General features: G+C 39.2%; 1 protein-coding gene across 1 annotated transcript; it reads left to right on the top strand.

Annotated features, from left to right (window-relative positions):
* Positions 1-1015: 1015 nt before the first annotated feature.
* On the top strand, positions 1016-14479 carry grpr (gastrin-releasing peptide receptor). The gene is made up of 4 exons (XM_028475357.1): positions 1016-1379; positions 10534-10882; positions 10957-11070; positions 14106-14479. Exons 1-4 carry the CDS (start codon positions 1072-1074, stop codon positions 14388-14390), a joined length of 1056 nt encoding a protein of 351 aa, XP_028331158.1. The 5' UTR covers positions 1016-1071; the 3' UTR covers positions 14391-14479.
* The last annotated feature ends 546 nt before the right edge of the window (positions 14480-15025 follow it).

Here is a 15025-nt window from a genome sequence, read left to right as displayed (position 1 = left end):
AAAGTGAAAGACATTACTTTGGAAGCCCGTTTCCACCACTAAAAAAAAAATAAAGAAATCACCAAGGAAAGTCACAATTATGAAAAAAAAGTCATAATTATGAGTTAGTAAAGTCATAATTATGAGAAAGAAAGTCATAATTATGAGGAAAAAAGGTCATAATTATGAGTTAGTAAAGTCATAATTATGAGATAGGAAGTCATAATTATGAGAAACAAAGTCATAATTATGAGAAACAAAGTCATAATTATGAGTTAGTAAAATCATAATTATGAGAAAAAAGTCATAATTATGAGTTAGTAAAGTCATAATTACGAGTTAGTAAAGAAACAAAGTCATAATTATGAGAAACAAAGTCATAATTATGAGTTAGTAAAATCATAATTATGAGAAAAAAGTCATAATTATGAGTTAGTAAAGTCATAATTACGAGTTAGTAAAGTCATAATTATGAGATAGAAACATTTTGGTACATCCATCTGTACCCATGGCACTGACCAGAAATCTCCATTAGTTGTTCAATAAACTGAGCTACTTCAGCCACATCAGTTTTATGCTTTTGATGCCAGAGCCTCTTTTTGCTTAGTATCTTTTCAAGGGTGCGTTTACTCAGCATATTTCTATGTGAATTTGCAAGCAAACAAAGTATTTCATCATTTGTAAAGCCCTGTCTAAAGTAGTCTTTGATAGTCTTATCAGCATCTCTCAGTGTCAGCTACTCACCACATGAACAAGCTGCTGTAAATGTGTTTAAGTATCTCATAATTATGACTTTTTTCCTCATAATTATAACTTTCCTTGGTGATTTTTTTATTTTTTTAGTGGTGGAAACGGACTTCCTTACATTACTGTAAAATAAGAATAAGAAAAAACGTAAAATATGAAAGAAATAAAACCCTAAACGCTGATGTGCACCTGAGAGTGACAGTCTGAGGTGCATGCTTCACTCATTATTGGCCCACAGAGGCTCATCTGGTCATGACTCGTCAGTTGCGCGTCAGTGGATGGCGCACAAACACGCTCCAAAACGCGTCTCTGAGCATCGCTTAACTTCAGCCCTAGACACGGACGATGTGGCTCATCGGTGTGTCCATCGCCTCAGTTTACGCTGTGATCAGCGTGTTGGGGCTGATCGGAAACATCACGCTTATCAAGACATTCTGCTCAGCAAAATCCACCCGGAACGTCCCCAACCTGTTCATGTCCAGCCTGGCGCTGGGAGACGTCCTGCTGCTGGTCACCTGCGCTCCGGTGGACGCCAGCCGGTACCTGTCCGAAGTGTGGCTGTTCGGGAGGGTCGGATGTAAAGTCATCCCCTTCATCCAGCTCACCTCCGTGGGGGTCTCCGTGTTCACCCTCACAGCTCTCTCTGCAGACAGGTCAGCCCTTACTACTTCTCTTGTTTAATTATTTTATGTGTTTCAAAACAAATGTTTTTTAATGACAGCTGGATAATCCAGATACTTATATAATCAATTCCATGTGCAAACTTCCATTTGTGTAAATATTTACATATAGTATCGATCAGGGGACTATTACGCACGTTGGACGTGAGGCTGCGCTGCTTGTAAAGAGATAAATGTCACTGTTTTTACCTGCATTGATCCATTAGTCGATATATAATTACCTTCAGAAAAAAGAAGTTCACCGTTTTTGACACCTCATATTGACAGATAGGTACAAATGAACAAAAGAAAACATTAATAGCCAATGCATGAAGTGCATAAATAAAACATCATGAAGAAATGTTTCCCAAACTCAACCTGTTGCTTATTTGTATAACTCGGACCCTGCACAGTTTCACTTGAATGTAATTTAAGTTAAGCTGTAATTATATTGCTATAGTGACGTTATTTTTCTTTCTTTTTTACATCAGCACAAGTGACAATGGCCAAGTAAATAAACTGGGCTAAAAATGAGCTTTTAACTGGTCTGGACCCACTCTCATCCAATAACAAACCATGCACCAAATTAAAGAAAAATGTAAAATGTCTTTTAAAACTTTTTGTTTTTGTTTAGATAAAGGGGAAAAATATTAAATTTACTGTTTGAGTATCTATTTTTTAATTAAGAAAAAATGTAAAAGGCATCCTAGAAACAATAGATACAGTAGCTCAGATGAGAAAATGCTGAACCTTGGCCTCAATCGATGCATTTCAATGCACTGCATCAATGGAGCTGTAGGAGCCATAATGTTGCACGTGTGTTTATGTGGGACGTCATGTTTGGTTGCTGTGGTAACGCACTGGAATTGGGGTCACGTGAAGGACGTGAAAGAGGCGTGTTTTCCGGGTTTGTCAGCAGTAGAGAGGGGAGCTGGGTTGTGGTATTTCCTGTTGACTGCTTTGTTGTGATGGTGAGATGAAGCCTCATGAGGCATCAGACCAAGCCAATTGCTTTGAGAAAGGGTTCACCTTTCGAAGCTTCATGTCCACACGAAAGCACGTCCTGGCCAGGTTTATAATCATAGGTAGCTGTATCTTTACCACGTATAGTGGTAGACTACATCTGAACTATCAAAATGCTATGTGAGTACAGAGTCTGGTATCCAATCTATATAAACTATCAGAACTTTAAACTAACTACAACTCTATCAAAACCCACATGTTTAACAGAGCCTGAAGGTTTTATGTTGCTGCTAAATCTTCTGACAAACTCAGAACCGCTTCCTGAAGCTGTCACATGGTACAGCGAAGCTTCGCTCGTCATTATTTTCGGCTCCTCTTTCTAATAAAGCAGGCCTTTGAGGAAACGGCCCCTCCATTACTCAAAACACGCGTCATACACTTGACACATCTCGTAACATCACTACGCTTTGTCTCGCTTCGATTCCATGCTGTTACATGTTTCACCTGAACGTCGGCCACGTTTACATGGGAGCTTTAATTTCTCTTTAATTCAGAACAAAAGTGAAACCCTCTTTACACTGACCTTGTAAACAATTCCGAATGCAAATCTAATTCCGAATTAAACTTAAATCCAAATTAGGTGGCTGGTTTACTCCGATTTCAATTCCAAGTGTAATAATTGCTCTATCTTGTAAATGTTTAATTCTGCTTTGTTAATTCCAGACATTCTGCACATGCTCGGCCAGTGACGACATAATCCAAGATAGCGGCCCAAACTAGAGCCGAGACTATTTTCTTAATAAGAGCCTTAGAAGACATTGATATAATGCAAATAGTGGATGGACAGTAGCATAAACGTGTGGAAATTCACACAGATACACAGACTTATTACACACTCGCAGACATAGGCAAATGGAACAGGCTTCTTCGGACCGGTGATACTAAAACCCGGTGACGGAGTAAATGCATCCCTGTACTGCATGTACAGGTTGTAATATCACCAAGTTTACCAGTGTACCAGTTAGAGCGACTATCTTTACAAGGGGGCAAATATTTATTTCTGGTTATTGATTTCTGGCGTTTTGCTGGGCTTTATTTACAGGTGATTAGTTCCTATCTCCCTTCTCCTGCTTAGCGGACCAAAATAGAGATGCTGCTTCAAAACTACAATCAAAATGAAAGTGAAAACGGTTATCATGTGGTCTTCTATGTTGTAGCCAAAAGAAAGGCTTTGTTGTGTGTATTCTCCCCCCCTGTCCAATCAGAACACTTCCCAGCCCCCAGACCTAAACCTGGATTGAATAAAGCCAAATAAACCTATTTTCCATGTAAACCTCAATTCGGAATTACCATTTCCATTTAAACACGAAGCAGAACACTTTCATTTTGAATAATTTAATTTTGAATAATTCATTCCGAAGTGAAAAACATCGCCACTCTGCTTCCTTTATGAAGGCGGTAGAGCATCTAACAGGTACAGGACCCATTCTATTTTGGAGTCACTACATTTTGGCATTTAATGAAAGCAATTGCTCACAATGCAAGCCATGAATGAGCCACAGGATAACACAAGGTACCGGTAAGTGCGTTAGTGCCATACAGTAAGGCCCGGCACAGTGCCACACAAACATCATTATATGAAGAATGGGTATGCAGTCCGTTTCTGTGTGCATTAAGGTTGGAGGGTCTTTGTTTGGGAGCCTCTGAATAAATAAATGCTAGTCGGATAAGTCTACACGCTATGTTGGCTACATGCAGGCTTGATTGACGTCTGTATATTGTGGAATAAAAAATGCTATGCTTCGGAGTTTCAAAGGAGTTGACGGCGATGCGGTTTCATTGAAACTAAATGCTCTATACAGTAAGCACTGTGTATGTGAATGTATTTGATGCAATGTTTCACTGAAAAGACTGGAAAGAGGTCTGAATGAGTCAAACAAATGGTGAAATCTTGTGCTCTGAAACCGAGTCTGGGAAAGAGAGAGAGAGCAAAACTTACTGGAGAGGCCTTGATGTATAAAAACTGCAAAATTAGTGCAAAGGTTTTGTAAATAAAATGAAAACCTTACAGCTTTGATTGTTGTAAAAAAGATTCACTTTGAGTTACTAACAGTGCTATGTCATTCCTCAGGACTTCCCCATATACAATCAATTCTTTTTCCTCCTAGTTCAGGAAGCCCAGACATACATTCTAATTTCTAGCAGAACAGAACTCAACCACATTTATAATTTCCCCTTTTCCTGTTCATCCTTTTTCAAATAATCGCTTGATTGTTTGATTGATAAGTCAATTTAAATTTATACATATTTATTTGTATATCTGCACGCTACTGTAGATATTGTTGTTGTTGTCTCTGTCTTTATAATTTAGCAATTCTACATTGTTGTGTTTTTTGTGTTTGTAAATGTTTCGGGCAGAGAGAACAGTAATTTTGATTCTCTACATGTCTTGTACATATAGTGAAATCGACAAGAAAGCTGACTTTGACTGAACTCACTGAAGACAGATAGATATGAATGTTTTATCAGTGACCAACAGTTGTTGATTCGAAGTGCTTTGAAATTTTCCTGACTCATTGAAGTCATGTGACCATTCTTATGTGTAATTACAGCCACAAAAAGCGGCAATAAGCAAAGTAGTTTGTAATGATCCACTGTAATTATAGGAGCAGGAAGAGTAATTTTCATCAAATAAATATAGCATGGGCTGATTCATTATTTTTTTGGGGGGTATAGCAGAGTAAAAGGTTAGGAGAAACCTTGTACACATTTTAAAGACATGACAGGCTAGTTTAGCACATCTGCACCAGATTATTAGTTCTCAACTAAATGTACACTGTGGCACAGTAGAGTAGCATGTCCTAAGCATCAGATCAGAGTCTTGTGGTTGTAAAGATATTTTGCCCAGTAATTGAACAGCAGTCAATAGGTGGAAGGACGGAAAAAATCTGGAATGGTAAAGATAATTGGTGCCCCACTCCCCTCCTTGCAAGACATATACTGTACATCACCCGCCTCACCAGAAAAGCTACCTCGATTGTGAGAGACGCTAGCCATCCCGCACATAGTCTGTTCAGCGTCCTGCCTTCTGGGAGAAGGTATAGGAGCCTCCGTGCCCGCTCCACCAGACTCACCAACAGCTTCATCCACCAAGCTGTCAGGAAGCTGAACTCTCTCCCCTCTGTCACATCCACCAGCTGAATCCTTCCCCCCCCCCCACCAAAATAGCAAAAAGACTGAAAATGCTGTTATTTATTACTGTTTTACTGACTGCTCTTTGTACTATCACTCTTGCACTACTACTGTATATACAGAATTTTTTTTTATGCCGCCAAAACCGTTTTGCCTTTGCACTATCATAAACTATATAGGAACTCATGCTGCTACTCCCACCTACACACTGTATTTATATATTAGTATTTAGTATTTATATATTAGTATTAGTTTTAGTATTTGGTATTAGTAAATGTTTGATCTGTTGTAAAAATTGTATGTCTACCTTTAGTATAGGAATGTCTTTTCTGCTGTGCCTGAGCACTTTATCTGTTCACCGTGGGAAGTGAGAAACGTCTTCTCGATTCTCTTGTATGTTTGTGCATGCAAAGGAATTGACAATAAAGCTGACTTTGACTTTGATATCCATTTGGTCTCCCCCTATAAGGCTCTTGAATATGCTTTAATTTTACAAGGATGAGCAATAAATAAATTAATGGTCTTTTGTATTGATTTCTCTTTGAACCTTCCCAGCTTTTACATCTGCATTATAGCAGCTCATGAGAATTTATAACACCTTTCACTTGACATTTCAAAGACAAAACTTTAATTAGGTCTGTTCTCACTCACGCATGCTACCACAATGCTCTGCTTAGGATATAAGGAAAGCATTGTTCGGATAAAACATTTTGTTATTTTTTTTTTTACATCCTTAATCTTCTCCTCAATAACAATCATTGCATGTCTGACCTTTGTCAAACTTAATGCGTTTTCAGTTTTTTTTCTGTACAAAGTAACTTACTAATGGGCCAACTGCATGAGCAAATTGTCCCAAAGTACACCACAATGTCAATCATAATCACTGAGCCATCATACACTTAAACACAAATGGTGATAGACTGAGGTTGACAGGTATGACCTAGGCCATACATGGAACATCTAGTCCTCAATAGGAAGCATTGGGCCTTGGCTAAGAAAACTTAAGTATTGAATTCTGGCATTGGGAGCATAACCAATAATGATCTATGAATGAACATATAACTTAGTATAATTTTTGAATGATAAGAAGCTCTACTTTATGGTTTCCTCTGCAGAAACATCTAAATATCTTTAGTTACCTGCACCAAGGAAGAAATATTATAAAAAAGGCATTTCTGTATTTATTTTTCTGTTAGCAGGATTACATCAAAAGTATCTAACAGATTTTGACAAAACTTGAACCAAAAACAGAACTTATACCATAAAGGATTCCATTACATTTTGGAGGGGATCCAGATGCTGATTCTGGATCAGTTTCAAATATCTTATCATTAGTGAAATTTCAAGATTTTACTCATGTTTACATATTTTTGGTTGGTTCTTCAATTACCCCACGGGTTTCATTCAGATCAGATCCGGATTGTGCATTTCATTGATATTTTTTCCCAAAAATATGGAGGTATCGTTATGAAAGTAACTTCGGGTAACGTGCCACGAGGGGGGAAATTAAAGAAATTAGATTATGGGTGGGGCTCCTGGAGCAGCTAAGACACAGTCTATACTAAAAAGAAAAGCCTTAAAAAAAACTATAGGTTATTTAGATAACCCCTGTTCTCTGAGTAATATGAGTGAGATGTCTCACTATAGGATATATGCCTCCAAGTCATATTAGTGTTCTGTTCAAGACCACACTATCCAAGACCAAGACTTGCCCGAGACCAGAATGCACCGAGACCAGACTTTCGGGAGCCGTGACCGAGTCAAGACCAAGACCGAGACAAGCCGAGACCGAGACAAAGACCATAAACATTTTTTTTTTCAATTTAAAAAAATATATAAATAAAATTATGACAAGGTTCGACAGTTAAATAACATTCTCTCTTTAATTTTAGTTTATTTTAAAAACATTTGATGGACAAAAAAGGTGCCTGCAAAAAATTAACTAAAATATTAAAACTACTACTGCTACTGATAAATTCACAATTATTCTACATATTTGAAAACAAGATTTTTTTGTCAGCTGAATGTACAGTTTGTACAAGTGTTTAAAAGCATTTCTACCAAGAAATAATGATTCTTGATTCCGATTCTTTGAGTTGTGCAGGTCAACAGGTCACAGATTTCACAAGAAAAAGCCTTTACACATTAATTTGGTTGCTGTAATGTAACTACGATATTCAATTAACAAAGGTTTCCAGCTGCAACTGTAAAAGTGAAACTTTCTGAAATAAAACTACAAACAAGTTGTCAGCGTCTAAAAACAAAGAGCTACAGGTAGATGTGAAACTAAATAAAGCAAACTCAAACCCTGCAACAGTCATGTGACAAATCAATCAATACTTCTTGTTCAGAATTATTATTATTATTCTGGATACAGTGGAAACATAAACTATAAAAAATAGTTTCTGTTGTGAACCTGTTTATATTGTAGGGAACATATGATATACATGAATGTAATTGGAGTCTAAAGACACAAAAAACACCACTAATATAAGACCTCTTTACAGTTATTTGAGTCCAGACGCGCTGGTGACGACATAATCCAAGATGGCGGCGGCCCGGACTACAGCCGACACTTTGTAATAAAAGCCTTAAAAGATATGGATGTAATGAAAAGAGTGGATGGACAGAGGCATAAACATGCAGACTTTCACACGGACACACACGGACTTATTAAACACACTCGGACCTCGGTAAACGGAACAGGCTTCACCTGTTACCTGGCACTAGGACCCAGAGGCGGAGTAAATGAGTCCCCCATACTGCTGCACAGGCTGTAATATCATCAGTTCATCATTTTACCTGTTGTTAGAGCTACTGTCTTTACCAGAGAGATAATATTTATTACTGGTGATTTTTTTCGAGAGTTTTACTGTGATTTTTTTTACCGGTGATTAGTTCACATCTCCCTTGCGCTCCACGGTCCAAACTGAAACCGTAGCCAGACACACACACGTCACTCAGTCACATTAGGGAAGGTTGTGGTCATTATACGGGGTGGATTAAAGAATGAATAAAAGATTGTTTTATGCCGTTCTTCTCCGTGTTATTATCACATTATAAAAAAGTTTAAAAATAGCAGGAATTAGTGCTGGTCTCGAACGGTCTTGACGGAAAATCCCGAGTCCGAGACAAGACCGAGTCAAAATGCTTCAGAGTACGAGACGAGACCTTTAAAATTTGGTCTCGAGACCAAGACCAGTCTCGACTACCACAACACTACGTCATATCACAGAAGCCCTTTCTCATAAAGCCAACCTGATTGGCTGGTGAAATGTATTCATCCGCGACAGGTAGTCCCACCTACTATAAGTAGAGTGGGCGGAGAATACATTGGCATTCAATAAACAAACCTCTTCTCACTCAGGCGGCAAGAAGGCTCGTCTTTGTGAGACATCTCACTCATATCACTCAGAGAACCGGGGTTATGTAAACAACCTATAGTTCTCTTTCATAAAATTTGTTCCGATATCTCAGTATGGAATATTGTAGCTCCTGTATTGCAGACAAGCCTATTGCACGCTACACCATCCCGCAGGGCAGTACTGTACTAATCAGTACAGGAGAACCGCCCGTGCCACACACGAAGCAGAGACATCAAGACGGTAAAACCAGACAAAAGTGAGGGTTGTGGACCAACTTGCCACTGCACAAATATCCTGAACAGACACTCCCCTGAACAAGGCCCAGGAAGTGGCTAAACCCAGAGTCGAATGTGCACACAAGCCCACAGGCGGCTGCAGACCTTGACTAGAATAAGCCAAAGCAATCACCTCCACCATCCAGTGTGACAGGCGTGGCTTAGTAACGCCAAAGCCAGCAACAGCACCACCTTTAGGGACACAAACTTCAAGTTTGTGTGCCCCATTGGTTAGAGGACGTTTAAGTGCCTCCGGGACCACAGCCAAATCCCATGGTGGCACCAGCAGCTTGGCCAAGGGAGGAGCCTGTGTGCCCCTTTCAGAAAACAAACAATCGGTGGATGCTGACTCGCCGTTTTGTCCCCAAAGCCCACATGACAGGCAGCGTTAGCCACCAGATAGACTTTCACTGTGGAGAAACTCCTCTGTTTGTCAATCAGCTTCTGCAGAAATGACAAGATCACTCCCTCGGAGCACTGAAAGGGGATGTGTCCCGTATGGTGAAGTCCCCACTCCCCTTAACACAGTGCACCCCCGCACAACAGGTCTGCACCGGAATTCAGGGCCCCCGGAATGTGTGTCACCCTGAGCAAGGAGAGGCATCCGCAACTCCACAGGATCAGCCTGCGAGCCAGCAGGTGCGTATTGTCCATCCTCACCAGGACATGGTGGACATGGTGCAAGGAACACCGCTGAGAGTTCCAAGTAATGGATGTGGGATCGCTGGAGACCAGCATCCTCTCACCGATCGCCCCTCGTGCATCACGCCACAGCCCATCAGCAGTAACCAGCGGCTCTTCCGGAGGCATGTGGAGTAGGCCCAGGCCCTCCATGTCCTTGCAGTCCGGAGAAGCATCCGGTAAACCACACCCCTGTTAGTGAACGGCCAGTCCTTCCAGGAGCGTGCCACCTCATCCAACAGCTCTGGGAAGACGGGGAGCAGCTGTTTCGCCTTACCCCTGGTTGGCGAGAGTCGCTTCCCCTCATACCGGGACCTGGTCACTTCAGTCACGACTTGTATTATTTTTAATAAAAATAATACAAGCACAAGCATGGAACCTGTTTAAACTATAGGATGCAGGCTTTAGGCAAGAGTTGTGCAGCTGAAAAGAACATAAACTTTGAGGTTCATGATACGTTTAGATTCATTATGCTTTTTAGAGATAATGTATGTATTTAGTAGAAAACAAGTGGTTTTAGGGTGTATTTACACTTTAAGTTCAAAATGCAAAATTCCTGACTATGTTTTGCTGGTAATGGCAACAGGACACACTGGATTGGAATGTAATATTTGTGACGCAGTTCAAAATACCTCCAGAACTGTACGTGATTGATTGTATTGTGTCTGTCAGATATAGGGCCATTGTGAAGCCCTTGGATGTCCAAACATCCACCACCAGCGGTATTTTCCTGCGGGCAGCTCTCATCTGGATGGCCTCCCTGATCCTTGCCATACCCGAGGCCGTGTTCTCTGACCTCCACACCTTCAACATCCCCTCCACCAATGAGAGCTTCATCACCTGCGCTCCTTACCCCCATGCAGGGAAACTGCACCCCCAGATCCACTCCATGGCTTCTTTCCTTATTTTCTACATCATTCCCCTGCTGGTCATATCCATGTACTACACTTTTATTGCTCAGAGCCTGTGGAAAAGTGCCTCTAATATGCCTGTGGAGGGGAACATGCATGCAAAGCATCAGGTCAGCGATAACACTCTGGATTTACAGTGATAACATTTGCAGATTAATTATGTTTTTTCCTCTTTAACCAACAGGTTGAATCAAGAAAGCGTTTGGCCAAGACGGTGCTGGTGTTTGTTGTTCTCTTCGCAGTCTGCTGGTTGCCCAGTCACGTCATCTACTTATATCGCTCCTATCACTACTCTGAGGTAAATACGAGTTGTATCCTGTCCCAACATGATCTCACATGGGATTGTGAAACTATCACAGTAATTCATTTAGGGCTCTATTCTCCCATGCGCGTGAGTCAAAGAAGCCACACAGTGGTGCTGTTTTTGACTGCGTGTTACATTTAATTATATTTTATCCGTGCCGTCCACTCCATGTCCTGGAAGGGGGTGTGTCGCGGAGCTGATCAGTTGTGTTCCGTGGTGTGCACGTCAACTGCTGCAGCTTGGTAAAGGAAACTCTGACAGACGTCAGACTGATTAAACTATTTTAACACTGCGTGTAACGTAAAGCCACAGTTTGATCACACTACAAGAGTAAATAGCAAGTGAAACATTGATGACAGACGATGATGATGACGACGAATGCGCGCTGATCATTTTTGATTGCAGGAATGTAAGAAGTTAATAAAATCAGGCTTTCCACACAAACAAAACTTAATCTGTCATTAATATGAGGAGAAAAGACTGTGGCTCAGACAGAAAAATATGTCCGATCTTCACCTTGTGGTAATCTGATCAAATCAACGAAGGCGTGCGCTTCATCATTTTCACGGATTTCAATGACATTTATAAGCTTTAGGAAAACTCCATGTTCCATGATTATGTACTTTAATGTCCCAAAATTTTCACTTTACACAACATATAATTTTGAAACGGCTAATTTTCCTGCCAAAAATCTGCAGCCCACTTAAGATCAAATGACTTCATATTTGGCCCTTGAAGTAAAATGAGTTTGATGCCCCTGATCTAATGTTTTGTGCTTACCAACACAATTTCCTCCAGTTTTTTGTGCTGCTTTCAACAAATTTCAATCTGTTGTATGTCAATTGGAAGTTATTACATGTGGCCCTGCAGATTTAGAGTCCAGTTAGGTTTGAAAGCCTGGGTTTTATAGTTTATGCAAGATTCAGGTTAGGATTTAGATTCAAGTTTAGGGTTAGGAGGTTGGTGGTTAGACTTAAAATTTTTTTTAAATTCTTCATTAAAGTTTGTAGTTATGATTAAGATGTGTTGAAATCTGTTCAATGCCGCACAGAAAAATATTAAAATAATGTTAGGGTTAGGTTGGAAAATGGATGGATTACTTTACATGACATGTTTCACAATCTCCCATGAGTCCAGCTTGCTTGTACAGTCTGTGAAGTTTTGTCTTAGCCTCGTAGAGGATCCAATAACCTCTGACTCTGGAAATAATGAAGAAGGTTGGATAAATGCATAATTTGACAGAAAACATTAAAACAGGCCTATATTGTGCAGATTTGTACAATATTTATTCATTTTGTCTCTAGTTTGCCAAGTAATAGATATGTATTATTGTGAGTTAGGATATTCAAATGTCAGATGCCCTAGCAGAGCGTGCAGAGAATGTGAAACCCAGACTGCATGCATTTAGATTGTCATAAATAGTAGCCTTTGCAGAGTGAATTACGTTTTTCCGCGAGTTATCCACCGCAGGGAAGATCCTGTTATGCATCTTGATTAAGCTTCTGGCAGTAATGGGAAAAGTGATTACCTTTAAAAAATTAGTAATATAAATAGATTTTAATTTTGTCCTTCAGAAAAATGAACATTTATTTAATTTAGAATTGTGGGATTATACACAGGTGGTACATTTCCAGCAAGTTGATGTCATTTATATCAATAAATGCCAATTGGCGATAAAGTCATTACAAACCTCTGTCTCCTGGTGAGTTCAGGTCAGACTGCCCTAAGCAGGCCAGATACCACAGCACACCGATAGTGCACGCATGAACAGAGAGGCTGGTTTAGAGGTGTAAATTATACTGCTATATCATACTTAAGTAAAAGTACTGTTTCTTGATTTAAACTCTACTGAAGTTCCGCACAACTACAGGAAAATCCTTCAAAAAAATACTCAAGTACAAGTGAAAATAATCCCAATTAAATAGTACAAGTTAGTTTCACCCCCCCATGTTTATTTTTAGTCATAAATCTTGCCAGGGTTCCCTTGCATACAGTAAACATCTCATGTATAAACTTAAAAAGGAAGAGACCAGATCTTGCACAATTGGACCTTAATTGATTTTCCACAAAGGCACATCTATAAAATAAAAGGTTTGTCAAAATGTATGATTCTTTTTGAAATAAAAATAAAACCAATGAATTCAAAATAATAATTTAAAAAAATGCTCAGGCTCTAAGAAAAGGTAAATTCATGAACTCTTAAACAGTGCCATGGTAAATGTGCCATGTGAGTAACAACATAATAGGTAGAAACCCCAACCTGAACACAAGAAAGTGGCTCAGTGTTGAGAACATACAGATCATATTCAATGACCATGAAAAGGAAATAGAAAGATAATCACAAAAAATATGAATTTACTCTGTAGGTGTAGAAATGTAACAAATTACTTTACTTCTTTTAAAATATACTTGAGTACAGGTAAAATTACTGATTTAGAAATATACTCAAAAAAAGTACAGGTACCGATAAAAGCAACTCAATTACAGTAACGCGAGTACTATAATCGGTTACTTTCACATAATAAACCCTATGTCCACATCTGACCAGCAACCCTAAAGCTTGACTCCATCTCTATTTATCCAAACCTCCATAACAGTTGGATTAAAATATAATGAGAACAGACAAATACAGTGGAAACAACATTAGATTCACTATAATAATGTTCCAGGCTTGGAGTCACTAAATGTGGTTGGAATTGATTCATATTTATGACTCTTTCTGACCTCATAGTGCTGCCTAGAGACAGGGAGAAGAACACAATTAACTAGTCAACTGATGATACATTATTATAAAACTGAATGACCAACCTGTAAACAGACTAATTAATTGAACAAACAGCAGGAATTAAATGTTGAAGCACTTGTTTGCTGAATTTAAGCCACCTTGACTTTCTTTATGTCATGATGACATTTACAGATTAATGTGTTCCGATTGATGAAAGAAATACTTCACTCTTTTCTACAGACACAATTGTGCATTGACCCCACCACCACCCTTCCAGTAACTGTTGCTCCTCTATTATATCCAGGTGGACACTTCAATGCTTCACTTTGTGTGCAGCGTTGCGGCTCGTATCCTGGCCTTTACCAACTCCTGCCTCAACCCTTTTGCACTTTATCTGCTTAGCAACACCTTTAAGAAGCAGTTTAACAAGCAACTGTGCTGCTGCTGGTACATGATAATCAAACGCTCCTCACAAGGTCAGAGCCGCTACAGCACACGTGTCACTAGTGTCCGCAGCACTCATCCATCCGTAGCCATTAGTCTGCCCATGATCAATGAGGGACAGATTTGCCAGGAGAACTGTGTGTGACAGGTGTTCACTACTTTATATAAAAACCATAACTACTGTAGATCATCATCTATTTATTCTTCACTTTATTTATTTTGTTTGTATTTGTGTGTGCAAAATTGCAAATGATGTTAAATCCTAATTGTTTTGTGTTGTCAGCTCACACAGATTTTTAAAATCTGTGATTTTCTTCTTTTAAAAGAAGAACAGCCAGTGTTTCTGTTTGTCTAAACTACTTGATCTGATTATAGAAAAAGGACATCCAATGAAATGTGATTTAAATACTTTTGTATTGTATTTAATACTTAAATGTGATGTTTGATGACACAATGTTGTTGTAAAGTGCGTATAGCTTACAATGACAGGTGTTGTGATACTGTGAGTTCTGTCATCAGCAGGTTTTAAATGTTTGTATCTACAAATACTGAAAAATACACATAAGTGCTTTAAAATGTTGTATATGTAATCTGGTGGTGAGTCTTGCCAAGCTGCAGGTCTATTTGTATTATGTGTATCTGTATTATTTAACAAAGATATTAAATGTGCTCTTACGGCCACTCATGGACATAATGTCCTGTATTTGTCTCATTTCTATCAAAACCAGCAGAAGTCCTTGAGTAATTTCTGCAACAGCAGCTCGTAGAACCAAAGAACTT

The sequence above is a fragment of the Gouania willdenowi genome, chromosome 3 (genome assembly GCF_900634775.1).
Source record: "Gouania willdenowi chromosome 3, fGouWil2.1, whole genome shotgun sequence".
Classification (NCBI taxonomy): Eukaryota; Metazoa; Chordata; class Actinopteri; order Blenniiformes; family Gobiesocidae; genus Gouania; species Gouania willdenowi.
The sequence above is the reverse complement of the archived record's forward strand: the minus strand, read 5'-3'. Positions and strand labels throughout refer to the sequence as shown.

What these genes read in the sequence shown, in the direction of transcription:
- grpr (XM_028475357.1), top strand. Translation starts at nt 1,072, where the DNA reads ATGTGGCTCATCGGTGTGTCCATCGCCTCAGTTTACGCTGTGATCAGC. An exon ending in ACATGCATGCAAAGCATCAG is followed by an intron (nt 10,883 to 10,956) that starts GTCAGCGATAAC and finishes TTTAACCAACAG; the next exon opens with GTTGAATCAAGAAAGCGTTT. An exon ending in GCTCCTATCACTACTCTGAG is followed by an intron (nt 11,071 to 14,105) that starts GTAAATACGAGT and finishes TATTATATCCAG; the next exon opens with GTGGACACTTCAATGCTTCA.